This window comes from Ambystoma mexicanum, chromosome 3p, assembly GCF_040938575.1.
Source record: "Ambystoma mexicanum isolate Mex_15411 chromosome 3p, UKY_AmexF1_1, whole genome shotgun sequence".
Classification (NCBI taxonomy): Eukaryota; Metazoa; Chordata; class Amphibia; order Caudata; family Ambystomatidae; genus Ambystoma; species Ambystoma mexicanum.
Genome location: NC_090925.1, coordinates 1,011,503,302 through 1,011,531,200, shown reverse-complemented (window position 1 = coordinate 1,011,531,200; position 27,899 = coordinate 1,011,503,302). Strand labels below are relative to the sequence as shown.

The following is a 27,899-nucleotide window of genomic DNA, read 5'->3' as shown; positions in this document are numbered from 1 at the left end:
ATACACAGCAACCTTTGTTCACGGACAACCCAGTAACCCTACTTCCTTCACAGGGCTTACCAGCTGTCTGGCGTGTTCTTCGTACCTCTCCGCTTTGCTGTACCACTCACGCGTGCGCCTCCTCCAGCGCTGCAGTCCCATGGTGTCAGTTTACATGATGTGTGTTTCCACGACTTTCGCTTTCTAGGCTGTGGACCGCTCGCACCTTCACTTCTCTATTCTTTTGTCGGGTCTGCCTCTCTGACCTCTGCCACAGCACTCCTGCCTTCAACGCGGGGCTCAGCAAGCTTACGGTTCATGATGTCCCACTCACCCGTGTCTCTGCAGGAGCGATGGACGAGCTTCCCTTGACCCCGAATCTTCACTTCCCCTGTTTCACCCGGAGGAATACCTGTCAAATACAAGGTGTACACTCAAACCTGAATTCACCAGATTCCCCTGGGCCCTTCCCTTCTCTTTACTGTGTGCTGTGATGTCCCCTATGGGCTTACCTTGATCTTTAGTAGGGTGTGCACCCCATCCTGCATTCGCAGGGCCGTGATTCACTCATACGATGGTGCCAGTGTCTGTAGGATGAGTTCAGATGCCAAATGCTGTTTTATGCCTTCACAGCGAGGCCAAGAGTTCAAGGCGCCAGTTTCTTCACTTGCTAGAAAGTCCTTCCCACAAGTGAACGTTGCGCGGAGAATGTTGAGTGTCCAAAATTGTCCGTATTGTCTTTGTTTGCTGGTATTTTTGTGGGCGAGTAGTGCTGCATGTAGAAGCTAGCTGCTGGTAGGTTTGCGCAGTGCCTTCAATTCGAGCACGCCTGGTAAGGTCTCTCCCTTTCCCTTCCAGGAGAAATTATGTGATATTAGCGCCTCGAGTCCGGGTTCAGCACTACTGGAGACTTGGTGGTTCGGTACGTTTGCACAGAGGCTTTTGGTAAGTATGCACCGCGTAGAGAGAGAGCACGCGCAATGAAATAAGTGCCTGCGTTGTTGGGGCGAGCGCAATGAATAATGTCTCTTCTTTCTTAAAGGGGTTTGTGCGCTCGTGCAACTAACCTGAATTCCAGCGTCGCGGGAAGATTCGTTGAGTATTTGCAGCGTTACTGATGTCCGCATGTTAACGCTGTTCTTCTTTGTTCTTACAAGTGCTGGTGTAGAAGTCCCCTCTTGACTGGAGATAGCTGCGGCGTGGAGTAAGAACCAGGTAAGCGGACGCTGAATGATCCGGAGCAGGAAAGCAGAAGCAGGATGATCCGGAGCAGGTAAGCAGAAGCAGGATGATCCGGAGCAGGTAAGCAGAAGCAGGATGATCCGGAGCAGGTAAGCAGAAGCAGGATGATCCAGAGCACGGCAAGTGTGTTGCTGATACAGCTCACAGTAAGCAACACGAAGCACTGGAAGAATCTTGGGTGTGGCTTATATAGAGAGCCACACCCAAACACTAGAGAGCTCGTGAGTTATCGTGCACTTCCTTTTTGGCAACAGGAAGTGGTAAACAGGAAGTTACTACAAACATTAGGAAGGAATGAAACGAGGGATTTGTTATGGGTTCTTTGTGTGCCTATGCCAGGCCTGCCAAACCTCCATCCAGCTTGCCCCAACTACCTGCCTGATACCCATGATACATGAGGTGATTCTGCGTCTGCAGCTTTCCTCTCTCCTGCCTGCTGTCAGCTGCGACCAGCCCACATTTAAACTTCCTGGTCTTCTTACTCATGTCCCAACAACTAGACATTACTCACTCTTCTTTCGTGTCCGTTGTTTTGTAATTGGTTTCGGAATGACTTCGGGAATGTGGATAGTGAGCTTCCCGGGGAGTGATCTTCACTACTCTCTGCCTATTCATCAACCTAGTGGGCAGTATGTTTTCCCTATGGAAACAACCTAGCTTAATACAGAGGTGGGGGATGAGCGTGACAGCATGCTATTAAGGCAAGAGGGATTGAGAAGAAATCCTTAAAAGGGAAAGGAGGGCATAATGATTCCTCCAAGGACGTCAGTCTCCCTGAGTCACCTTCCCCCAGGTGGTCCTCCCTCAGATAGCCACCCCCACGGTCAGGTAGAGGATGCCGTCCCCATGCCACAAACGGCAAGGCTAAGCCAGGGAAAGGAGTGATGTTATCCTCGGATTCATCACACCATGGACTGACCCACCTACAACTACGCAGAAGATACCCAAATCATCTTCAAGATAACCTCAACCAAATAACACCCTCACAGACATATCATCCTGGATAACAATCAACAATCTCAAACTAAACCCAAACAAAACAAATAATGATAGCCACCCCAAAGAATAAGACAACACACCCAATCTGGCAACCATGCATGGCACCCCAAACACAGGCAACTGCAGTGATAAAAATAAAAAAAATAAAATGGGAATACTCATGGACAACAGACTCACTAGAACGAATGTCAACAAAAAAGCCTCCTGCAACTAATTAGAGGGATACTCCCCTACACCTCACCTCCCACACCCAACTCTTGCAATCATCTACCTGGCATTATCGAGACTAGACTATGCAAACAGCCTCTACCTTGGAATGCTATATCACCTCACCAAAAAACTCCAATGCACCCAAAATACTGCAGCAACACTACTCCTGAGACTAAACAGAAGAGACCACATCACACCAGCCCTGAGAAGCCTACACTGGCTTCCAGTAAAAAAAGCATTAATTTCAAAGCCCTCTGCATCGCGCACAAATCACTGCACAGACAAGGAGACAAATTTCTCCTAGCCAAAATCAACCACTTCCAAACAGTAAGAAACCTAAGATTGAGCAACGATGTCCAAATCGAAACACTACGAGAAAAGAAAATTCAGAGGAATCGCATTCTCACGTTTAATATCAAACTATGGAACTCGTTACCGAAGGAAATAAGAACGACAGAAGATCACACAGATCATCACCTAGCCTTCAGAAAACTACTGAAAGCCTGGCTATACAATTCACTGAGACAAACATAAAAACGGGCACCTCCCACAACTCAAACCCCGGGCCCAAGGCAATCAGGTGACAGTACAGATCCAGGATTAGTGATTAACATTTTTGCCAATGCACCAGGTGAAAAGGAACTGAAAGATTGCAAGCAAATTAGTAAAATCTGTATCGTAACACTGCACAAAACAATTCTTATTTATTAAGTGATGCCTCTGTGCCTCTCCTTGCTGGGATGTTTGCCCCATTGGAAAGTCTATCCACCTTAGTCAACTTACCCATACCACATCAACATTGTACATGTAAGGTCCTTTCATACCTGGTTCAGCTTCTTGAATTCGACCACTTGGAAGAAGATATGCTCCAAGATGTGCTTGGCATCCTGTTCATCCTTTGGCAGTTTATTTGCCACCCCAAGTATATCGCCACATTTTCTGACATAAAACTCCAGGTCGTCTTCCGTACCTGAAAAACAAAAGCACTTTGTGAATTCCAATGCTCCTGTGTACATTTAAATGGAATCTAAACATTCTACAGAGGAGATGCTACATGTCCGATAAATATAATTTGGAAACAACACATTTATGGTTCTAGTTCATGAACCTTGCTTGTACGCAACAAAGCTCACTACAAAATCAGGTAGATAGATCAGTGATTGTGGAACTGATCAGATGTTTGAAGGTGTGTTTTCAGCTCCATCCAGAAGCATACATGGGTGGAGCGGTCTGGTGCAGGTAGGTAGTTTGTTTTAAATTACTGGTGTATAGCAGGGGGAGGCATATTTCCTTCACATGGAGCATACATTAAAAATCCTGCCCTTTGGATTCAGTAAGTGGCAAGGCGGCTTTGCTTCCAAGTTCTTTGCAGTTTATACAAACATACAAGTGCAAATGGAACATACCCAGATCCTTATATGCACCCTGTATGCAGGATCTGTGAACAAGTGCTGTACCTTCTACCCAGTGACCATGTGTACTACACAGCACAAGGAATATAAATATCCAAGTTCTGATGCATTCTATTTGAATAACTGAAAATAATATGCTAACATTGTACAATGCATTACGTTTTAATGTCCCATAACTGTTCAGCCCGCTTTGCTGGACAATTATTTATGCCAGGCATGGAGCAACCAAAAAAAAAAAAAAAAGAAAAAACTATGCACTAGATATTGTGGCATTATTTAAGTACTATCAATTCACAAGAAGTTCTGAGGTGGTGACATCCCAGAACGCATTGTAAATTCATAGATAGTACTTAGATCGTTCCCACATACCAACTAAATACCTTTTACTGATTAAAATGTTTGCAAGGCAGGGTTTGAACTGTGTTAAAGTAAGCACAGACATGAAAAAAGACGTCTGTTCACTGCAGTGAACCAAAGTCTTTTATTCTATGTTTATGCTAACTGTAGCAGGGTGCAAACCTGAACTTGTACAAACGCTTGCGAAAGCACTCCTCACTGGATAGCCACTTGTGATCAAGTATTTTGTACATGAAAGAGAATCAAATCCAACCATACATGCCAGGATTAGCTATTCCATTTGGGAGATATTCCAGTTCTGGTTATAAGTTTGCATTATTGGGCTTTTAGTCCTAGATTTCCTCACACCCCTTGTGCCCCCCAGAAAGTCAAGAAAAGAAAGACTGAGGCATGAGCCACCTCAGGCCCCACTCAGCATCACCTATACTCGACACCAGATCCTAATCCTTGCCCCCTCGATAAAGCACCCAAACCTCAGCCCCGGGTCCCAACCCGGTCCTTGCATTATTCCACCTCCAACCCCCTGTCCAACTCCGCCACCCATGCACTCCACTGGTCAACCCCTCCTTCAACCTGCTGCCATCACTCCTCCCTCCACTCCCTCTACTTCAACGATCCACTCATGGAACCAGGCAAACTCATACAGTCCAGCCCCTCTCACCAAACCCCACCAAATCTCTTTACATTATCATCAACACTAGGTCAGTCTATAAAAACAAATTTAACATCTTTGACTGTATCTCGGACGAAAACCCAGACAACCTCTTCATCACAGAGACCTAGTTTGCCGACGGCTTTCACACAAGGCCATCCCCTGCCAGCTACAATCTGACTGTTTGGAATAGATGAAGAGGTGGGGGACTAGCAATTCTACACAAATACCAATTTCCTCTGCTGATTAAGGACACCTCAGCCAGTAGCACAGATTATGAAACCCTTCTTGTGAAATTCCAACTGTCACCCTCCACTTCCCACAGCTTCCTACTCATCTACAGACCCCCTGGCTACAACAAAAACTTCACAGACACTCAATGACATTCTAACAACTACCTTCGACCAACATCCAGCACTCGCCATCCTAGGTGACTTCAACATCTAGTTTCAGAAACCCATGACCTGCTCTCTCGCAGACAACTTAGAAGGCTTCAACCTGACAACGGAGGCCACACCGTTGACATGGTCTTCAGCAGCACAAACATCATATACACAGTGCCTCCACGCCAGCTAAAATGGACTGATCACTCAGCAAACTTCTTATCCGTTCCAGTTTCAACCGCGACCCCTGCTCAAGGCCACACATGGCCAGCAACAACCTCCACACCGCTCACCCCACTCTGGAACAAAGTCGTTAAAATCCTGATCTAGTAAACTCCCTCCTCAACTCACTACTAACACTCTCCCTCCAGGAAGGCTCCTCCCCCTATCAAACTCTTCAACCACTGGCTCTCCAGTGTCCTAAATTCCCTCACCCCAACAAAACCGACCTCTCAGAGATATGGCCCCCCCACACACAGGATAGTACACCACCAACCTCAAATCTCTAAAAACCCTTGAGCACCATCTGGAAAGGACCTGAAGAACCAATCCTACAGCTTAAAACAAAATCGCCCTATCAAGACTAAAAGCCCGACAGATCGGAAATCATAAAAAACAAAAAAGCATTCTATGGGAACAGAATCTTGAACTCTCGCAACATAAGCAAGGAACTGCATAAAATCATCTTGGAATTCAATTGCCATGCTGCAAACCTCCCTCCACCCAACTCCCAATCCCTAAGCGATGCCTTATCAGAACATTTTCAACCCATCACCAGACACTCTGCCATCATCTTTAAAAATAGAAATGATGCCCCTGCCCGTTCCCTGGCCACCTCCCATTCCCCGTCCAAACTCCCTCCCGATGCAAACCTTCGCCTCTTTCTCTTCAATCTCACACCAGGAGTTCCTCACGCTCCTAGTGCAAAGCTGCCTGGCAGGGTCCCCCCGAGGACCCTTGCCTGCCTGCCCACCCTCCCTGCCTCCACAAAAACATCCTAATCTCAACCTGTGCAGGCAGTATCGCACACTCAATCCTTAACCACTCCCTAACATTGGGAATCTTCCCGGAAGTCTTAAAAACCTCCTACATCAAACCCAGGCTCGACCCACGACTTCCCCAGAACTACTGGCCAATCTCCAACACCGCTTCATGGCCAAAAGCATGGACCGCACAGCATACAAGCAAATCGGCCACTTCACAGAGGTCAACAACCACCTTGACCCTGCCCAATCTGGTTTCAGACTCCTACGAGGAATGGTGTCCTCCCTAGTGTCTGTTTGGGACGACCTAAAAAGAACAGCGGATGCTGAAGAATGCGCTGTACTCATTCTCGTTCACCTCTCTGCCGCCTTTGATACCATTGACCACACCATTATCCTAGACAGGCTACATGCTTTAGGAATTAAAGAAACTGCCCTCAATTGGATCTCCAGCGTCATCTCTAATCGCTTGCAAATCATGCTCCTCCACCCTTTCACCTCTGCATCCTGCCCAGTACCGAAAAGGGTCTAACTGAGATCTTACCCATCTCCCCTCCTCTTCAAAAACTATTTGACCCACCCTCTGCACTCATCCGCTCCCACAATCTCACCTGCTTCAACTACGCAGACGATACCCAGATCATCCTTAAAATCCCCAAATCACTGGGCTCCACACACCCAGATCTGTCATGCCTCTCGGATATTGACCACTGGATGACACTACAAACCACCTCATCCTCAACCCTGGGAAAACAGAAATCCTAGTCTCTGGGAAAACCGTGCTCCTTCCCCAACCTATCCCCTGGCCTCACTCTCTAGGACCCCCACTGACCACCTCTACCTCAGAGAAAAACCTTGGATGAAGATTTATCCCTCTCCCAACACATCAATTCCGTATCCAGAACCTGTTTCTTCCACCTACGCATCCTCAGGCTCATCTTCCCACATCTCACATATCCTCGCTGATTCTCTGCTATCATCTCCATCGTCCTATTCCGCTTAGACTATGCAAACTGCCTCTATCTAGGAGCACCTGCATTCCAACTAAAGAAACTGCAAAGAATCCAAAACGCTGCGGATCGCCTGCTCATTGGCCTCAATCCCAGAGAAGACATCAGCCCTTCACTAAGACACCTCCACTGGCACCCCATTGGTAGACTGACTACCTTTAAAGCCATTTGCATCAAGCACTGTGCCATCTACAACACTGGCCTGGAATTCCTCCAAAACAAACTCACTTCCTACCGCCCTTCCAGAACACTCCGATTCAGCACAGAGTCCCTCCTAGTTGTCCCTCATTACAACTGCAGCAGACTGGGTGCATCCTCCTCCTCTATCCAAGAACCACCATCTGGAACTATCTCCCCCTCCACATCCGCAACATTGGCAATCACATGACATTCAGAAAGGCCGTCAAAACATGTCTCTTCCCTTCCTCTTCTTGAATCTTCTGCCACTATATGTGACTGACCCACACACAAACACTGGGCCAAATCGTCAACATACATATCCCCAGCATCCAATTCGGATGCCAGCAGCATTTGCAGTGGCACACTGTGATAATCTCAACCCCTACAACCTGCCCCCCACCAACCCCAGATGATCGCACATCACTCACCCGTCACTTCGGGGCCCCTACCACTGCCTAGGCTCTCAAGCTAGGGGGTCCTCAGCTGGCGAGACCAGCCAATCGCCTTGGACCTAGGAAAGGCGACATTGAAAATTAACTCCATCCAGGTTTAAGGTATCTTTAACATGCACCAGGTCTGTGGACACATGCCGCAGACATGGCCATCCATCCATGCACTATCGAATACAGCTATGCAAATCGGGTCTAGCAGCTCACAGACGTCCACAACAGCACCTGACGTGCCTCAACACCTTTGTCATTAGTATACAGCGACTACCTACGAAAAAATGTCAGTCTACCTCGGCACACATCAAGTCTCCCGCACCAGCACTCCTTCCTAAACCACCATCACCTGCCATTTGCCCGACCTACGGAATGCTTACTGGAGCCTAGCCAGCCCCCCTAAGCCTTAAGCTGGCTGAATCTGCACATATGCATCTTAAAGCGAACTCTTAGAATCTCCCATGCATGGACTTCGATCCCAGAGGGGATCCCAAAAACAAAGCTCATTGAGGCCGTACAAATGGGAAAGCGGCGGGATATAAATGACCAATACAATACAACTATAATCCCAGGACTACAAGTCATAGAATTCAGAATTAAACCAGGAATGGGCTAGGATCTCCTAAACAGAATGAATAATGTTGCCATGTATTTGCCAGGTTTTGTGAGTATTAGTGCAGTTGGTCCGGCCCTGGAACATTTTGATCGAGAGCCTTTGGGTCAAGCATTGGCTTTCCTCGGGTAAAAGAAAGTGAAGGCCAAACTAAGTGTTTTTGGCAAGCGATGTAGGCATTCTGTGTGTGATGACTTTTCAGACTAAATAGTTAACCCACTATGTTGTATCGCAGACCAAAGTACCTACTTTGTTTGTGTTGAATTCAATATTAACATTGAAAGTTTCCAAATAGTTAGTTTGCTGCAGTCAGTACCTGGCCACCACAATGAGGGTAATTGCTACAGGAAAACAGACTAGGGGGTTACTGTGTTCAAATACCAACTGAGCAAACTACATAAAGGCAACAAACTTGAGTAAATAACATTTTTCTGTAGATATATGATATGGCATTTATAACGCGCCTATACACAAGTGTTTCAAGGTGCGACGAGGCAAGGGAGGGGAAACTGAGTGAAGACAGACAACAATCTTACTAGGCCAGGTGACATTGAGATTGCGCAAGTGCAGGAAATGGGGGGAGGAAAAGTGCAGGGGGAAGTGGGAGGGGGCAGTGCAATACATAGAATCAACAGTAATAAATAAATAAAAACTATAGGTAAAAAGTGTGGCGAGCTTGTGGCAAATTAACAAGGGGGTCCTGGGAGTCCCTCTGCCAGACATTAGTCCTGGTTACGAGAGACTTACCCAGAGTCTTTAGCTCACTATCTTTCACAGAGAAGAAATATCCCAAACATATCAGTCTTTGTCCTGCCCTGGGGCAGTCCAGCACCGAAATGCTAGGCAATTCTCCTCTGAACAAGAGTACCAACAGAAACCCCAGACACGTGTTTCGGTCTGGTTGGACCTCATCAGTAGGGTGGATCTGTGCCTCTCTAAGAATAGTGAGCAAGGGGCCCACGTCTGGATTCCCCTAGTAACTCAGGGTGAGACCCAAAGTTACATAAATATGCAAATTAACAAGGGGGGTCCTGGGAGTCCCTCTGCCAGGCATTAGTCCTGGTTACGAGAGACTTACCCAGAGTCTTTAGCTCACTATCTTTCACAGAGAAGAAATATCCCAAACATATCAGTCTTTGTCCTGCCCTGGGGCAGTCCAGCACCAAAATGCTAGGCAATTCTCCTCTGAACAAGAGTACCAACAGAAACCCCAGACATGTGTTTCGGTCTAGTTGGACCTCATCAGTAGGGTGGATCCGTGCCTCTCTAAGAATAGTGAGCAAGGGGTCCAGGTCTGGATTCCCCTAGTAATTTAGGGTGAGACCCACAGTTACATAAATATGCAAATTAACAAGGGGGGAGCTTGTGGCAAGTGCAGGGGTAAGTGCAGACATCAAGTGTCAAGAGCTGATGGGGACTGTAGGGACACAGAAACAGCCCCCAAGTGCAGGGTTTGCCCGGCAGGCAGTGCAGGAGTGCAGTTGGTGGGGTGGGGGGACCTGGGCCCGAGATCAGAGGGTAGCCAGGTGACCAGTGCAGTTTCAGTCAGGAGTTCAGCAGGGCAGAGGAGGAGAGAAAGCAGAAGCAAAGAGGAAGGTCTTGAGGTGCTTGTGGGTTTCATGGAGGCAAGGATGCTGTTCCAGAGGGAGGCCCCTGACAAACAAAGAGATCTACCACCAACTAGTTGCTTGGAGAAACGACTGACCCTGAGGGAGTTGGAGGCGGATGAGCGAAGAGCTCGAGAAATAAGATCTTTAGGAAGAGAGAGTTGGAGGTATTGAGGCCCCAGAAGGCCTTATGGACAACGCAGAGGGTTTTGAATGTAATCCTTGCAGCCACTGGGAGCCAGTGCAGAGATTTCAGTCCTGGAGAGATACGATCCCTGGGCTTGAGGCCAAGGACAAGTCTCGCAGTCCTGTTCTGGATGAGTTGCAGAGGGCAAAGAGTAGAAGCAGGCAGATTTAGAAAGAGGCTGTTGCAGTAGTCCAGCCTAGAGAGAACCAGAGCTCTGGAGACAGTGAGCTTCTGGCGGAAGGAGAGGAAAGGAAGAATACCTCTGAAGAGGTACAGCTGGTAGTTTGACTTCTTAGAGGCATCAGAGATGTGGGGAGAGAAGGAGAGTGCGGAGTTGAAGATGACCCCAAGGTTTTTAGCCTCACAGGTGGGAGAAGGAAGAGGGCCAAGAGAGGCCGGCCAGAGAGTGGCATGAAAGGAGGGAGCAGGTGTGCCGATGAGGAGAATCTCAGTCTTACTGGCATTAAGGCAGAGATCATAGGCAGCACACCACTCCTGGATAGCGGACAGTCAGAGATGAGAGAAGGAGAAGAGGTGGCGGAAGGGAGCCTGAAGATGAGCTGAATGTTGTCCGCATAGCACTGTAAGTTGGGGCACAGAGCGGGAATGCAGTGGGCAAGAAGTGCCAGCTATTGGTTGAACAGCCTGGGAGAGAGGTTAGACCCTTGGGGAACACCACAGGTAGAGATAGAGGAGAGGAAGGACCCGGTTGGACCTGGGAGGGTTGATCAGAGAGGAAAGAGGTCAGCCAAGCCAGGGCCTGATCACTGATACCCAGGTTATCACAGAGACTGTTGAGCAGGATAGCATGGTTGACTGTGTCAAAGGCAGAAGAGAGATCAAGTAAGATGAGGACACAGGGGGTATTGGAGTCAAGGTTTGAGAGCAGGTCTTCACGGATGTTCAGGAGAGCAGCTTCTGTGCTTCTGGCAGCTCTGAAGCCAGACAAATGGTCATGGAGACAACCAACCGATTCAGTGTGAAGATTAAGCTGGGAGATGGCCAGCTTTTCCAAGAGTTTGCCCAGGAAAGGAGTGATGGAGATTGGGTGGAGATTGGGCGGTAGTTAGCAGGGCAGGAGGGGTAGGCCGAGGGTTTAAGAATAGGGTACACAAGGGAGTACTTCAGGGGGGAAGTGAAGACTCCAGTGGCAAAGGAGTGGTTGCAGAAGTCAGCCAAGGCACGAGCCAGGGTGTCAATGCGGTCCTTGATGATGATAGAGGAACAGTGGAGAACCTGTCTTGACAAGACTTTCATAGTAGGACTTGTCTAGAAACCTCGTCTGGGGAGAACAGGGGAAAGGCAGAGGAGGGATAGCCACAGAAGGGCCAGAGGAAGAGCGGGGAGTAGAGGGAGCAGGAGGAGGAGAGGAAGAGATAGAGGACAGGATGTCCTGAATTTTAGAGATGGGATGAGAAGCCAGGGCCATGCAGAGGGCTTGGGAGGGGACAGGAGAGGTAGAGATTGAAGCAGGATTGTCCAGCTCCTTGCCAATCTTTAAAAGTTTGACCGAGTTGTTGGATGCCGCAGAGACACGGGTTTGAATGAGGGCTCTCTTCTTGGTGCGGACTGAGAGCCCGTTTGTCAGAGGATGTACAGGAAGCACGCCATTTCCTCTCGGCAACCCTGCACTTGCGTTTAAGGGTGACGAGGTCTGAGTTGTACCAGGAGTTGCACTTGGCTTTGGGCTTCAAGCATATCCTCATGACAGGGGCAAGAGCATCAAGAGTATCCGATATAGCAGAATGGAGCATAGAAAAGGTGTCATGGTGAGAGTCAGCCGAAGGGGGATGCGTGGGGGGGTGAAGGGTGGGGGGGAAGTGGCAGCGAAAGCCTCAACTGACTCTCATGCTTCATGGGTCGGATAACCGAGAAAGTAGGTGGCAGTGCTGGAGTTGGCTTGGCCGGAGGGGTGGAGAGAGTGAGTTGGAAGGAAAGGAGAAAGTGATCACTCCAGGAGAGAGGAGGGCCGAGAGGGATAGAAAGAGGAAGGTCTGTAGAGATCAGCACATCCAGAGTGTGCACTGCAGAGTGTGCTGGGCCAGAGGGGAGGATAGAGAGAGAGAGAGTTGCAGAGGGCGCAAAAGAGTCCAGAGGAAGGACAGGAAGCATCCCGATGGATGTTGAAGTCTCCAAGAAGGAGGAGTTCAGTGGTTGGGACCAGGAGGGAAGAGGAGAGGTCCGCCCATTCAGAGAGGAAGGATGAGATCTGACCAGGTGGCTGATAGATGGTAGCCACAGTAAGGGAATGGCTAGCAGAGAGAGAACCTGCACACGAGGCATTTAAAAGAGGAGTAGGCCTGCACAGGAATGACAGAGGCAGGAATCCACTCAGGGAAGATCAGGGCTACACCCTCTCTGGATCGTCTGGACCTGTGCACGGAGAGGATCTTGTAGCCGTCAGGGAGGAGAGTGTCAAAGCTCGTGACAGAGCTCGCCGTGAACCATTTCTCGGTGAGACCGAGGACATCGAGGTCAAGTTCTTCACGGAGGCGGCATATGCCAGAGGAGTGTTTGACAGCTGAGCGAGAGCCTAGAGTGGCAATATGGAGAAGGTTGCCATCCTTGAAAGACTTCCAAGGAGGGGTACAAATCAGAGGTATGCCCTGTGGAGGTGTAGAAGAAGCCCGAGGGGGGGGGGGGGCAGAAGAGGAAGGAGGACAGGGAAAGATAGCCCAGGAGGAGACAGCACGGGGAGGCAAGGAAGCCGTCGCGGAAAGAGGGGACAGCAGGAGATGAAAGGAACTTGATGAGGCGCGGGAAGCGTCTATCAAAGAGGAGAAGGTTGGCCTGAGGGCCTTGGACCAAGATGGTACCATTCAGGTAAACATTAATGATGACCTTAGAGGAGTGGAAGGAAGCCTGGAGGGCTTCCCACTGGGTGCCACCATTAATGGTAGAAGAAGAGAAAGGAGAAAACACAGAGACCATATGGAGAGTCCATAGGTCTGGCGAGGGAACGACAAAGAGGATGTCGGTGAGGGTTTGCTTGGAGGAAGCACTGGTATAGGTGTCAGCCATATGGAGGCCTGGGTTGGAGACCTGGATGTCCTTTTTAAACCTCTTCCTAACAGATTTAGTGAGGAGAGCAGGATAGTCGATAGAGAAGCAGTTAGAAAAGATAGGGGAGACAGAGAGCACCATAGAGTAGGTAGGGAGAGGAGAGAAGAGGAAGGGGGAGGGAGGGGCAGGGATAATACTAGGGAAGGACACATGGAGAGGCGCAAGCAGACGAGACAAGGAGAGACGAGCCAATAGTAGACAAGTGAACAAAACGACAAGAGCTCAAACAATTAGTAGAACAGTTTGCTAGATGAACACTTTGCTAAGAAGGCAAAAAGCAAAGACAGCACTACTTTCACAATGTAGTTTAACACCAGAGACAATACACCTAGATCTGAGAGTCCTGTATAGTTGGAGAAAGGCCTAGGTTTCACAATGCAGTTTAAATACTTTCACGATACAGTTTAAATACCGGAGAAAAAAATAATAAATGAATAAAGTTCTTTGTTACATAAATGAACTAAGAAATAGTTTGCTTGTTTTAAAGTGGTGCAGTCTTTAATTTGCAATATTGTTTTAAATGTTGCTACCAACAGTTAGATTTTGCGCCTAAAATGTATGTCTTGGGAGTCAATGGCTCATTAGTCAAAAAGTTAGTCTGGAGCCCTGTTCCAGAGGCATATGGTGGTGGGATCCCAAAAAAGCTGACTTGGCTCTGACTGTGTGAGTGCTCATAGCAGATGGAGTGAGACCAATTACTGAGCAGCATTCAGGAATTACACACACCATAAGGGGACAATGAAAGACATTGCAGCTGCTTTACCTGCGGAAATCATACCTGGAGTAGCAAAGAGATTGTCTGAAATGCTTAAATCATTCGTGGACACAGGGCTGAATGTCTGCAATGTACAAGGGTAGAAGAAATGACGGCAACACAACCACCTCATTCAGATTAAATAAAAGACCACAATCGGAACAAAAGTTAGATGGGCTTGAGGCACCACGTTGATCCAGTGGGAATCAGCAGTGTGTGTCTGGAACTCACTAACACACTGCCCAGAAGGGGCACCAGAATAACGGTCTTCCATAACATCAGGCTTCTATGTCGTAACAGGCGGTACAGCATTTCATTCTGAACTGGGAAGCAGCCTGCAAACGGGATGACATAACTGAAGAGGCTCTTAAAAATACAACTTAGTCTGCATCAGCTTCAAAAGTTTTGCCGACCAAGTTCTTGCCGGTGCTGATCTCAGACAGCTTTGACTTGTAGGACTTCACCTGAAGGCCAGGGGTGAAATAAGGGATACCAAATCAATCTTTCAGCACCCAGTGGCCATAGTACAAACACTTGGCTGGTTACTGATATCTTGTGGAATACCTCTTATCTGCCGAATAGTGTCAAGGATAACCCAACACAGGCTGAGATGACCCAAGGTGAGAACATCAAGAGTCAGGCAGCCAAGCTCTGTGATTGAGGGGAAAGATTAAATGCACCCTTCCCCTCCACTTGCCCACAAAGCTGGGACAGAAGAGTGCGCCTAAATGAGAATCGAGTCATTTCAAAAGGTTTCAGAGCCACATTGGGCTGTTTAGAAATTTGCAGAGTGCTGTTGCGTTAAGTGCAGAGGGTAAAACTTAAGGCATAACTTGACAGGCTGTCGCAAGTAAGCAGAAAGATGTGACCGGGAGACTTTGGTTTGAGACCTCTTCATGAGGCAAATATCTGACAGTTGGGAGTGGACTTTGGAGACAAAGCGCTCTACCACACGGCAGCCCCACTATCGAAAGAGACCAAGAACAACCTGGTCATATAGGGAACATTCATAGGATTGCCGACTCCCAACATCTGCCTTTGTGTTGAGCACTGCAGTCAAACAGGTTGCCACCAGGTTGATTAGAGAAATAGAGCAAGATCGGGAGATCACATGGAGCATAGCAGTAATGTCATCTGTGATGACCAGATCCTAAGGTAAAAGAATGCACTTTAGGCTAGAAGTTACTTACCCCAGGTAACATTCTTTCGACTGGATGTTGCTGCCACGTATTCCTCATCTTATGATACATCTTCCAGCTTCAGCAAATATTTTTCGGCAGAGGGCACTGTACGTCGATGTGATAGACTATGTCCCTCGAGGGCTTCCATCTCGGAGTCAAAGTAATCGTCAGTGTATATATCGTAGGTGCAGTGCCCGTTCGCTTCAGTTCTATTTTTACGCCTTCCTCTTGCAGAAATACAGCATCAGTGAGTCCCAGACAGTACCAGGCTTTAAAAGAAAGTTAAGCGTAATGCCTGGAAATCCTACAGCGGGGTAGGTTGGGAGGGGCGATGAGAAATATGTGGGAGGAACATCCAGTCGAAAGAATGTTAGCTAACATTTTCGTCAAATGATTTGTGTCCTCCCACGTATTACTCATGTTATGATAGACTCCCAAAGCAGTGTTAGGTTTTGGAGGAGGGAGTAAGAATTTTCAGACTTAAGATTTGTCATGGATTGAATGTAGGACAGCTTTTCCAAATGCTCCTTCCTGGTTAGAGGATGAATCCAGACAGTAATTCTTTAGTAAATGTGTGAATGGTAGACCAAGTGGCTGACACGAAAATGTCTTTTATAAGCACCCCTCTTTGCAGAGCAGAAGAACCTGCCATTCCCCTTGTGGAATGCATGCTCAGGCCTTCTGGGGGGATCTTTCCTGGCCAATCTGTAGCATTCTTTAATAGCAAGAATTATCCATTGGGACAATGTTTGTTTTGTAACTGGAAGACCCAGCTTGTGTCGAGTGTACCCAATTAAAAGCTGGTCATGTTGATGTATTTTCTGCCATTCGTGAAATGTAAAAGCTCAAAGCCCTTCTGGGATCAAGCCCATGTAACCTTTCCTCTTCCTTGCCACGATGAGGAGGTGGATAGAATGTAGGAAGCAAGATTTTCAGGGATCAATTGAAATCTGATACAATTTTTGGCAGAAAAAGGTCTAAACCCTAATGACGACCTCGTCATTGTAAAAAAAATAGTAAATGGAGGCTTACTAGTTAAGGCCTGCAACTAACTCACTCTGCAGGCTGATGTCATCGCAACTGACAGAATGGTTTTGAAAGTTAGTAATCTTAATGGACATGAATGGAGTGGTTCAAAGGGAGCACATATCAGAAATGTCAACACAAGATTAAGATTCCAAATTGGTACTTGGAAAGGTGTAGGAGGGAGCACGTTAGTGAGCTCTTTAAGAAATTGAATGATTAATGGCATTTTGAAATAAGATACCCCCTCCGATGTGCGCTTGAAGATTGAGAGCGCTCCCAAATAACCTTTAATTGTTCCAATCTGGAGCCTCAGATTTGCTCAATGTAACAAAGATAACACCATAGCTGTACTGCACTGAAAATGGTCCACATCCTTTTTCCTACACCAGCTGCAGAATTTATTCCAACGGCAGCGGTATAAGGATTTTGTTGCTGCCCTCCTGGCCGAGTGCAAAATCTCCATTACATCGTACGGGTTGACCCAATCCATATATCTCAACCTCTCAGAAACAATATATGAAGGTTGAGTGTCTTGCCCTGGATGGAGAACCCGACCCCCCCTCTCGTGACAGAAGGTCCTCTCTTTGTGAAAGACACGTTGGAGGGCAGATGGACATGTGCAGATGTTCCGGGTACCATGTCCTCCTGGCCCAATCCGAGTTCATTAGGATCATGGATTTCCCAAACTTTCTCAACCTCCTGGTCAAGTGAGGAATGACGGGGACCGGAGAAAATGCGTACAGGAGTGGAAACTCTCAATCCACTACAATTGTGTCCCTTAGAGCTCCTCTTGGGGGAAATCCCCTGGAGCAGAACAGTTAGCCCTTCCATTTGACACTGGTCGCAAACAGATCCACCTGAGGGGTTCCCCAAAGAGTGAAGATCTCTTGAAGTACTTCCTGAGCTAGCTCCCACTCATGGGAGACTGTGCTCTGCATGCTCAGAGCGTCCGCCACTGTGTTCTCAGCTAGGTGAACTGCTGATACAGAGATTCCTTCTTGAATTGCCCAGTACCAGAGTTGCATTGCCTCTCTGCACAGTGGTAGTGACGCTACACCTCCTCTCTTGTTGAGGTAATACATGGCCACTGTGTTGTCCGTCATTATCAGGACACTCTTTCCCCATAGAGAGGGCAGAAAGGCCTTCAGGGCTAGTCTGATCGTCCTGCGCTCAAAAAGGTTGATGTGTAGTTTTGACTCCGATGGAGACGAACGACCGCTGACTGTCAGATCGTTGCCGTGGGTTCCCCGCCCCGTGAGTGAGGCATCCGTAACTACTGTCATCTCCGGCCATGGTTGCTAAAAAGGTTCTCCCTTGAGAATGTTGTCCTCACAAGCCCACCACAGGAGATCCTGTGTGACCGTGTTTGAGACCCGAAGGAGACATGTCATCCTGCCAGAAAATGGAGACCACTGTGTCCTGAGAGCCCATTGTAGGGATCTCATTCTCAGGTGAGCCTGTGGCACCAGGAAAGTGCAGGAAGCCATGAGACCGAGCAACCTCAAAAAAATCAAAGGCCGGAAGATGCTGGGCGCACTGGAATTTGGTGACCATCTGCCGAGTGTGCTGAGCCCTCACCTTGGGTGGCGAGGCTTTCCCCAAGGATGCATCCAGTACTGCTCCGATGAACTGGAGTCTTTGAGATGGTATCATCTGGGACTTCTTGTAATTGAGGGAGAAGCCCAGTCTGTGGAGAGAGTGGCAGGTGATGTTGAGATGTTCCAGGGCCTGTTCAGGAAAACGTACTCGTCCAGTTAGGGGTAGACATGAATCCCCCCACTACTGAGACTCACTGCCATCAGCTTGGTGAAAAGCCTCGGGCAGAGGTCAGCCCCAATGGCAGAACTCGAAACTAATCATGAGAACCGCCAGCGGCCATCCCAGGTACTTTCTGTGCTTATGATGGACACATGAAAGAAGCATCATGAAGGTCCAATGACACCATCCAATCCTGGAGCTGGAGTGCCTGAAGAATCTGAGAAAGTGTGACCAACTTGAACTGGTCCTTTCTGAGGAACGTGTTCAAGAATCTCAAGTCCAATATGGGTCTCAGTACTCCATCCTTATTTAGGGATTAAGAAATAGGGTTAGTACCACCCTTTGTTCCTCTCTGTTACAGGTAGTGGTTCTATAGCACCTTTCTTTAGCAGGCTCAAGATTTCCTGCACAAGCAAAGGATCCGGAATGTTGAATAAGTGGCTCCCAGTTGGATGCTCCTGAGGCCTTTTTAGAAAGGGGAAGCAGAAGCACTGGGCTACTGTTTCCAACGCATATGAAGTAATACCCTGCCATTCTTGCAGATGCAGTGAGAGTCTGCCTCCTGCTAGGGTCTTGTGGGGTAAGGCATCAGAGAGGCTTTGAGGTGGCAGAAGCAGCAGCTGATAGTAAAGTAGTTGTTGCTTGGGTGGACTTTGCACCTCTCCCTCATCCTCGTCCACCAGGAGGGAATCATCTTTGGCCCCTTTGACTAGATAGTCCTCTCACTCTTTCAACTGAGTAGAAGAGAAAGGATTTACCCTTCCAAGATGATCCGCTGGGGTGAGAGGGTTGTGGCTGTCTGATGGCAGCCCCAAGGGATTTGGATGCCGCCTTTGAGGACTGCAGCTTCTCTAGGCTTTCGTCAGCCTTGCTGCCAAACAGCCGAGTGACTTCAAAGGGCATGTTGAGGAGCCTGGATTCCATGACCGTTGTAAAATCTGACTTCCTCCACCACACAAACCTGCGTATTACTGTGCTTGCCGCCATGGCTCTGCTGATGCCACCAGCCGAGTCCAGTTCCGATTGTAGAGACTCACACATGGCCTCCTTACCGTCTCTTAAAGTATTCAGGAAGCCGCCTCTCTTCCCCTTCGGGAATATGGTCGGCCGCCTTAGCTACACAGTCCCACGGGGTGAATGTAAATATTGCTAATGCGCAAGTGGCGTTTGCAGACTTGAGAGCCATGCTCCCAGGTAGAAAATACCTTCCTAGCCCAAGCATCAAAACGCTTATCCCTATCTGGTGGGATGGTAGGGTAAGCAGCCCGTTTGGAAGTAGCCATTACTGCCAGAACTACCAGGCTCTTTGGTGTAGGGTGCTTTGGCAGATAGCTAGGGTTGCTACTTCACAGCCTGTACCTTCTTGGTGAGGTTATTGTTCATTGCTGTACTTGATTCAGGAACCTCCCAATTTGCCATAACCCTTTTTTGAAGTGCAACATGAAATAGAAGAATATGATCCTTCTGTGGCACCTTATCAAAAATGGCTGTCAGGTCGTCTTGCTCGAATGGTGGAGTCGGCCTGCCCATTCCCAGAAAATCTATAACTCTGGTCATAAGGTGCCAATAAAATGCATCATCATGGTCTGCCGGGTCTGGCTTGCCAAACTCAAGTTCCGGTGATGTGTCAACAACACTAGCAGTTTGGAGATTCTCATACAAATCTTTTGACCTGGACTCCTCTGAAAAGAGTCTTTCTCGGACGTTAAGAGTGCCAAACTCCAACCCAAATGATGGAGTGTTATGGCTTGTACTCCTCATAAATAAATGGAGGATAACGACTTGAAAAAAATCCTTTTTTGGTAAAGACTTGTAGGATTTTTCAACTTGTTTTAAAGTTGTCAAAGGTTTAGTGAGCATTGATGGCAACAGTCTCGACGCTAATGGCGTCAACGTTATCGATGATTTCTTTGTCGATTTTGGCGCTGATCGAGTCCTCGAAGGGCTTGACCCTCGACTCGATGGAGTCTTTGACGCCCTACGTCCCGGTCTCGAGGGCTCACAAGATTTAGCCTTATGTTTGTCGGCTTTCGATGGCATGACAGGAGCATGGCTTTCTTTCTCTTTTGAGGGGGTTGGGGCATCATTCTCAAAAATGTTAAGCATTGCCTGCCTGAATTCTTCCCACTTGGCTGGAGTGGAGGATTTGGTTGGGCAGGTAATGATTCACTCCAGAGAGGAATCAGATGAAGTAGTCGACCTATAGTGCCTTTTCTTCACCTTCTTCGATGAGGACAAAGAATGGTGCCATCGACTCGTGGAGCGAGAACACTTTTTTGATTTCTTCCTTCGATGAGAGTCACTTCTCAACTCGTCGGATGACCTTTTCTTCGAATGAGCCGTCGATGGGGATTTAGAATGGGACCTACCCGCCGCCAATTTCTCTTTACGCTCTTTCAGGGCCTTATCAGTCATGGACTGACAATACTTGCAGTCCACTGTCCTATGTTTCACACCAAGGCACCACAGACACACACAATGAGGATCGGTAAAGGACATCTTGGCCCTGTAGTCGTGGCATTTTTTTAACCCGGTCTTCGGGGTTGATGGTGTCGAAGACAAGGCCATTGTATTAGAGAAAACGTTTTCACAAAAAAAGCTAAGAGGGACATCGAGTTGACTGCCTTGACGTACAGCACCCTCTGCCAAAATATTTTTTCCAAAGCAACTGAAGCTCGAATATATCGTATCATCATATGAGGAATATGTGGCAGGACACAATCCATTTCGAAAGATGGCTTTTAACTATGGAACATGAATATGGAGTTGCGTATCTTCTGGTGAGCACAAACAATCCATTCCTACTGATCTTCAAAAATCCTACCCTCCCAGTGATTTTAATGGGAAATTAGTTCAGAATGTATCCACCAGGTCCCTTCTCCGGCTTTCGTGCCACTACTTCCGAAACAAGTTAACTTTACAGAAGATGAAAATAACTGACATGTTAGAACACCAATATGGAATACATTACTCACCGTAATCGTATTTCTGGTGCTTATATCTGCTTAGATTCACATGCTATGCATAGGCCGACATCTAGTGGAAGCTGCAGAATATTACAGTTGTTTTCGAAATTCGAAAAGGGACGTCGACAGGGCATGCCAGTAATACTATCCCTAGTGTGACATCCGCTGTACCCATGATCCCTCACTCGTCGAGGTCCCTCAGATTGTTTTTTCTTCTGACATGAGGTAGCAGGAGTGCTATGTGAGTACAGTTGTATCCAAGCAGATGAGCTCATATAACATCTATGCACCTTCTCTCAGGGGAGGAAGGGTGGGCGCATGTGAATCTAAGCAGATACAAGCACCAGAAATACGATTATGGTGAGTAATGTATTCCTTCTGTTGCTTGTGTAATCTGCTTAGATCACGTGCTATGCATAGATTAGCAAGCAGTGTTATGAGAAGGTGGTGGGTTGTGAGAAGAAGTAGCGGCAAATAGATGTTTTAGAACTGCTTGTGCCACCTGTGTATCTGTCTTGGAATGTGTGTCAATGCAGTAGTGCTGAGTGAAGGTGTGAACTGAGCTCCATTTAGCTGCTTTGCAAATGCTGTCTAAGGGACGTTTGCAATAAAGGCCAAAATAGCCCCAGTGCCCCGTGTGGAGTGGGCTCTTGGTGTAGAAGGCAGTGTCTTGTTTGATAATGAATAGCATAATTGTATACATTTGACTATCCATCTGGAAATGGCTCTTTTGGAAACGCGCTCTCCTTGTCTGTCTGTAGCCATGGAGACAAACTGTTGATGGAGTCTTGTCCACGAAAACGCCAAAAATGATTGCCTCCTCTTTGCCTTGTTAGTTGGCCAAGGGACATGAGTGTTTCGTATTCGTCCTTGGCGGACTTCAGTGCGTCCTCAACTGCCTTTCCAAATAAAACATTAGGCTCAACATGCATGTTGAGCAGGGTAGCCTGTGTCTCTAATTTGAATCCAGACTGCCTAAGCCAGGCATGGCATTTGAGGATGTGGCCTCAGCAATAACGCGTCCAGCGTTATCTGCTGCATCAGAATTGTTCTCGAGTAGGATGCTTGACGTTGCTCTGCCTTCAGCAGCCACAAGGGAGAGCTTAGATTTGAATGGTTCCGGTGCGGATTCTGCAAGGGCCGTAACTTCATCCCACTTAGTACAGTCATAGCTTGCTAGCAAGGTGGAGTTATTAGCAATTGTGCCTGATAAGCCGCCGAAGATGCTATTTTTCTTCCCATTGTATATATTTTTTTACTCTCCGTGTCCGGAGGAGCTTCGGAGGAAGCCAAGGGGGTACCCGCTCTCTTCCGGGTAGTCGTAATTACTAGAGAGTCTGGTTTCAGTTGGCCCCTTATACACAAAGGGTCAGAAGGTGCTGGGCGGAAAAGCTTTTCGGATTCTAGGGTTTACCGCCCTAGTCTGATTAGGCATTTCTAGAGAAGGTTGAATACTTCTCTGTACCGATTTGAGTAAGGGGATACATTGAGTTGCAGGTTTTTTGTCCCCCAAGATGTTTTCAGCGAAATCCTTATCTTGCTGGATTTCCTGTGTCTCGATACCAAAATGTTCAGCAGCCCTGAGAAGTATGTAGTTAAACAAGGGCTGGTTGTCTACCGGGGAATTGGGTAAGGTAGAGTCATGCGGGACTGGAGAGTCAATGGCAAAGACTACTGACTCAGTGTTACCCTGATCGTCCCACTTCACTGACGTCATCACCCCCGACGTCATCATCATAATACGTATTCTCGTCTGGATACTCATCAGCTCCTACATCTAGGTCGTAACGGCCAGTGGAGAAGCGTGGTGCCTTGTAGACTGATTCTTCATACAGTTCCACTGGGGGTTAAGACCTCTTTCCAGACGGGTGTGTAGACAGACAGGACTGAGAGGCCACAGGTGAGCCTTACAGCTTGACGCCTGGGTAGTGGGAGGCGTGACTGCCCTGAGGGTGTTCTTCAAAATAATTAGCAAGAAAGGTCATACGTTTCATAACCCTATCTATATCCTGGGCCGACCAGTCTGTTAAACTGGGGATAATCCCACAGTAGGTAGAGGCAGGGGTAGAGGGGTAGGTAAGATACTGTATAACTCCTCCTCCTCTATGATAGGATTAGGCTCATCCTCCTCTATGGGATCAGGGATGTCCTGTGTAGGAATCCTATCAGGTTCCGGCTCTTCCCTAGGTTTGTCCCTTTTATCTTGCCGGTCTGTGTTCCTGACTTTGTAAGAGGAATCCCTAGATTTATGTTTTTCCCGATGATCTGTGCTCTTAGAAACTGACTTTGTAGAGCTACAGACCTTAGTAGGGGCCTTGGGGAAATGTTTCTCCACTGGACGGGACAGTCCCGACTCCCTGGGCTTTTCCCCAGGTGTGGGTCGAGTTTCGACTTTAGGAACGGCTTGTGCGGCGTCCTCCGACGTCGGAAGGCCGAGAGAGGGAGTTTTATGTTCGGCGTCTTTTGACTTAGCGGGCTTGTCATGAGGCAGTCGCTCGGGGTGCCCAGAGGACCGTGAATCTGAAGATTTGCCATTAGACGTCGGCTCTCGGCGTGTGACACATCGTCGCGGGGTATGTGCTTTGTGCGGGGGAGTGGGGTGCCTTTGCCACCGGGTGTCATCCTCACAACAGGACCGCCAGCCTGTCTGCTAGGGTCGGGGGCTTGTACTGGGGAACGCACAGGTTCCCCGTCACCCTCGCAGTCCGCGAGGACGGCGTTGCTGCCGTCGCTGGAAGCTCCTTCGATGCCCATGGCGGCCTCGGCCTGCATGGCGTGTTGGACCCAACATTTCGTCCATCTATTTTTGAGGGTCTTGGGTCGGAGCAGTTTACAGGCCTGACAATGGGCCTCGTTGCGGTCCAGATTCAAGCAAAGGTTACACACCCTGTGCTTGTCGACCCACTGTACTTTATATTGCAGGACAGGCAAAATTTAAATGCTGTATGTTCCATATTGGGGGTAGGCAGTCGGGTGACCTAGGGAAGGGGTGGGAAAATACACTCACTCTCCCTACTGTAAGGCCTAGGCCCGGTGGGCCTTCCGAGGCTAGGTGGTTCCGTCGAGATCTCGGTTCGACGGTCAGTCCTGTCCTTTCTTGAAGTCTTTGTCACATCTATGCACAGCATTGATAAAGGACAGAAAGATAAAACTAATATTAAATACTTTATAAGTCAATGGCATAAGCCGAAAAATGCACTCTGCTTATATGCGATGGCTCACGATGGCGGAAAAAAACAATCTGAGGGACATCGACGCGTGAGGGATCATGGGTACAGCGGACGTCACACTAGGGATAGTATTACTGGCACGCCCGTCGACGTCCCTTTTCGAATTTCAAAAACAACAACTGTAATACTCTGCAGCTTCCACTAGATGTCGGCCTATGCATAGCAAGTGATCTAAGCAGATTACACAAGCAACAGAAATACATTATCAGATAAATCAGGGTCATACAAATATATTCTTTCCTGAATGATTCACCTATATTTTGGGGTCCTGTCGTTGGGAAGAGGTTCAGTTTGTAGTGTAGATGTCACATGATATGATATGATATGGCATTTATAACGCGCCTATACACAAGTGATCTAACCAACATAATATATTATTGCGGCCACTAGCTGTTTGCCTCCCTGTCCAGTCATTCAATCTGACCACAGAAAAGTCAAGACCTTCTATAAAAAGTTTTGTGTTCCCAGTTTTGCTTTGAAAAGTACTTTGACAACTAAACCAACATTCTGTTTTTCCAGAAAGAAGCAACATACAAAATGCCCCAAAGTTGCCCAGAAAATGTTAAAAGATTAACATTAAGATGAAGTTAAAATGGCACCATCTCAGACAAATGGTCTTAGTTGTTTGTGATTAGTTGGTATTAAGTGAATTTACTTCCACAGAACTGAGACAAAAGAACGAAACAGCCAGCTTTTAACATTTTTTTTCACATGCACAAAGGTGTTGTGGTATATACAATAAGAAATCTGTATTGTGGAAATGCTGACATTTATTTGTTATCTGTGCCAAGCGAGCTCTTTCGGAGGAGAACGTTTCATCCAAATCAAACAGGTCCAGTGTGGGAGGTGGCAGTTCCCTGAAGGATGGAGGAAAAACCTGCAAAAACACACAAAAGAGCCTTTTAAAATTGTGCACCAATTTAAAGATTCTCACTTCCACCGCAAGCTCATGCAAAGAGACAGTTCTCATTTAAAAAACACTTGCAAGAGTGTTTCTCAGGAATTTCTTCCAATGGTCTGGGTCATCATTTTCCTACCGTTATCCTTTAGCACTTCCCGCCCACATGTATGTTTTTCTAAAATTGCCATTGGATGATCTAGGCTTTCAGATGGCCGAGTCGCTACTTTATGTCAGAGCACAGAGTGGCATCAACATAGCAGTAGAATGACATGCATTACTCACCGTAATAGCATTTCTGATTATTGCACCTGCTTTGATTTACATGGTGTGCATATAGTGACATCTAGTGGAAATCGCAGAGTATTGCATCTTTCTTTTAAAGATCCAAAGGGTCTTTAACATGGGTGTGACTAACACTATCCCAAACGTGACGTCTAGTGTAGCCAAAATCCCTCACGCGTCGAGGTCCCACTGGTTGTTTTTTTCTGCCATGAGGGAGGCTTATAAAGTGCATGAGTGAGTACAGAAGAGAGAAGGTATAAGAAGCCTATGTTCCTTCTACTTCACGAGGGGAGGAAGGGTGGGTGCATGTGAATCTAAGCAGATACAATCATCAGAAATGCCATTACAGTGAGTAATGCATGTCTTCTGATGTTTGTGAATCTGCTTAGAATCACATGCTGTGAATAGACCAGCGAGCAGTACCCAGAGATGGTGGTGGATATGTGAAGGAATGTTAGGGAGAATTCTCTGTTAAGGCTAATTTCCCCAACCTAGTGAGTCCCCAACAGCTTTTTTGAGGTTTATTTTTTTCTCCTGCTAAGAGTGAGACTCTTTTTCTCCCACTCTTAGACATGATTTGAGGTGTTCCTTTGACTTTATATGTGTTTTGTGGGCTATGGGGTCCTTTACCCCATAGGGCTTCATGTGTTTTTGGTATGTGGGTTACACAGCACCCTACGTGCAGTAACCCAGGGGTGTCGTAGCGACCCCCAAACATAGACTCCATACCCTGGGACTGACTACTGTCTCCCAGGGCATGTAAAGTCACCATTGGCTTTACTAGTCTTAAATTGTGAACAGAACCAGTACAAACCATCATATTGTGGACGTACTGGTCGGGGCAATTCGATTGCCCGGGAGTCTGTTGTTCGAGGGGGCGCTGCCCAGTGCCCCCCGACCGAGTTTTGGCTGGTGGCAGTGGATACTACTTTTTATATTCAACAGCGAAAATATTCCTATGGGATTTTCCCATTGTTCGAGGCTACCACTTTTTAATATAGCCTCGAACATACCGCCGGTTTATTAAATTAATATAAATTCACCGGTTGGTATTTTTTGCCAAAATTCGGTTCCAAATGACGTTTGTGTTCGCTTCTGTGACTCCAACCCAAGTCGAGCCCTTTGTTCCACATTTTGGCGGGCTTCTGCACAGAAGCCTCCAAAAGTGGTGCCACTCTGTCTGGGTAACACAGGGGGCCTGGGAGGGGGTTTAGGCACCCTGGACTGAATTGCCTCGGCAACTCAAGTCGCACTCTGGTGTGATTGGCCCAGTGGTGAGCCGCCCAGCTCACCACTTAGCATGTTTGAGTGACAGCTAGGACTGATGAATGGGGGTTTTCTGCATAAAAGCAGGGCTTTGGGGACTGGAACTTCAAGTGTCGCCACAGGACCAAAGAATCCGAAGAGGGAGAAGCTGAGCCGACCTGCAACGACGACACCACCGGTGGAGCCCTGCTGCACCGTCTCACCACTTTTCCCGACGACAGAGGAGATCTTCAATCCGAAGAGTCTTCTTCCTTTGACTGGTGGGGATAACCAGTTTGCCTGCCTTTTCGCCTTCCCGGATCATCTCGTGGCCGCCTTGCCTGCACCAATCACCGCGGCAACCGGGATACCACGTTTTCTCCACTACCGCGAATAAAAGGGTAGTACCTTTTAACCCGAGAACTCTGCGGCTGGTTTCTTCCCTGGCAGTGCAACGACCTTCAGCCTTCCTCCACGTCGAGATCATCTCTTCCTCTGGACGACGCCATGACTTGCACCCGCTGCCAGGAACAAATGCCCCAGCTGGAGAATCTCTCCACTTTAAAGGTACTGTGTCCCCCTGGCCTCCCTCGCAACGGTCTGTGTGGGGTGACTCTTAAAGCCTCGACTTACCACTTGGGTTGGCCCTAGGCTGGCTAACTGAACTTTTCTAAACTGAACTGATTCCTTTCTGAACTCTCTGCAAGACTCTCCAAGCCTTTTAAACTTTGTGATCCTGGGACAGTGGTGTTCTACTCTCTCCAAGAGGGAGCCTGGCCTCTGAACTTTTTGCTCACAAGTAGACTTCGACTTTCCTGCCTTGCTAAGTGCTTCTGAAGGATTGTGTTGTGTGCTGTTCCTAATTTCTGCCTTTTCCCTCCCTTTTTCTTAAACTTATTGGAGTGCCATCTTTAGTTAAGCGCTCACCTCTGTCTGGAAATAATTGGTGTTAACTAAGACTTGTCTAATAAGGAATAAGGGTTGTACATATGATAATAGTGATTGTGCTTTTGAACTTACTTATAATAATAGTGCTAGAGTATTTCTAAGTGTGTGTTTAAATAAATAATTCTATACTTGATACCAAAGCTCTGGTCAGCGTTTGCTTGTGCTACTGTATTCTGGTACCTATCTTGTATACTCTATATACTGTCTAACTCTTCTTGAGAGAAGTCTGGCTGCTCAGCCACAGCTACCAGGTAAATCTGGGTGGTACAGACTTCTACCAATTGGGTT

The 27,899-nt window shown here is 47.6% G+C and overlaps 1 protein-coding gene across 3 annotated transcripts in view; it reads right to left on the bottom strand.

Annotated features, from left to right (window-relative positions):
* Positions 1-27,899, bottom strand: part of IFT52 (intraflagellar transport 52) — a 770,870-nt gene that overhangs the window by 32,464 nt on the left and 710,507 nt on the right. For all 3 annotated transcript variants that reach the window (XM_069652341.1, XM_069652339.1, XM_069652340.1), the window contains 2 exons: positions 25,004-25,112; positions 3,255-3,400 (listed from right to left, as the gene is read on the bottom strand). In XM_069652341.1, the coding sequence (XP_069508442.1) occupies positions 3,255-3,400; positions 25,004-25,112 (255 nt within the window). The remainder of the gene's footprint in view (positions 1-3,254; positions 3,401-25,003; positions 25,113-27,899) is intronic.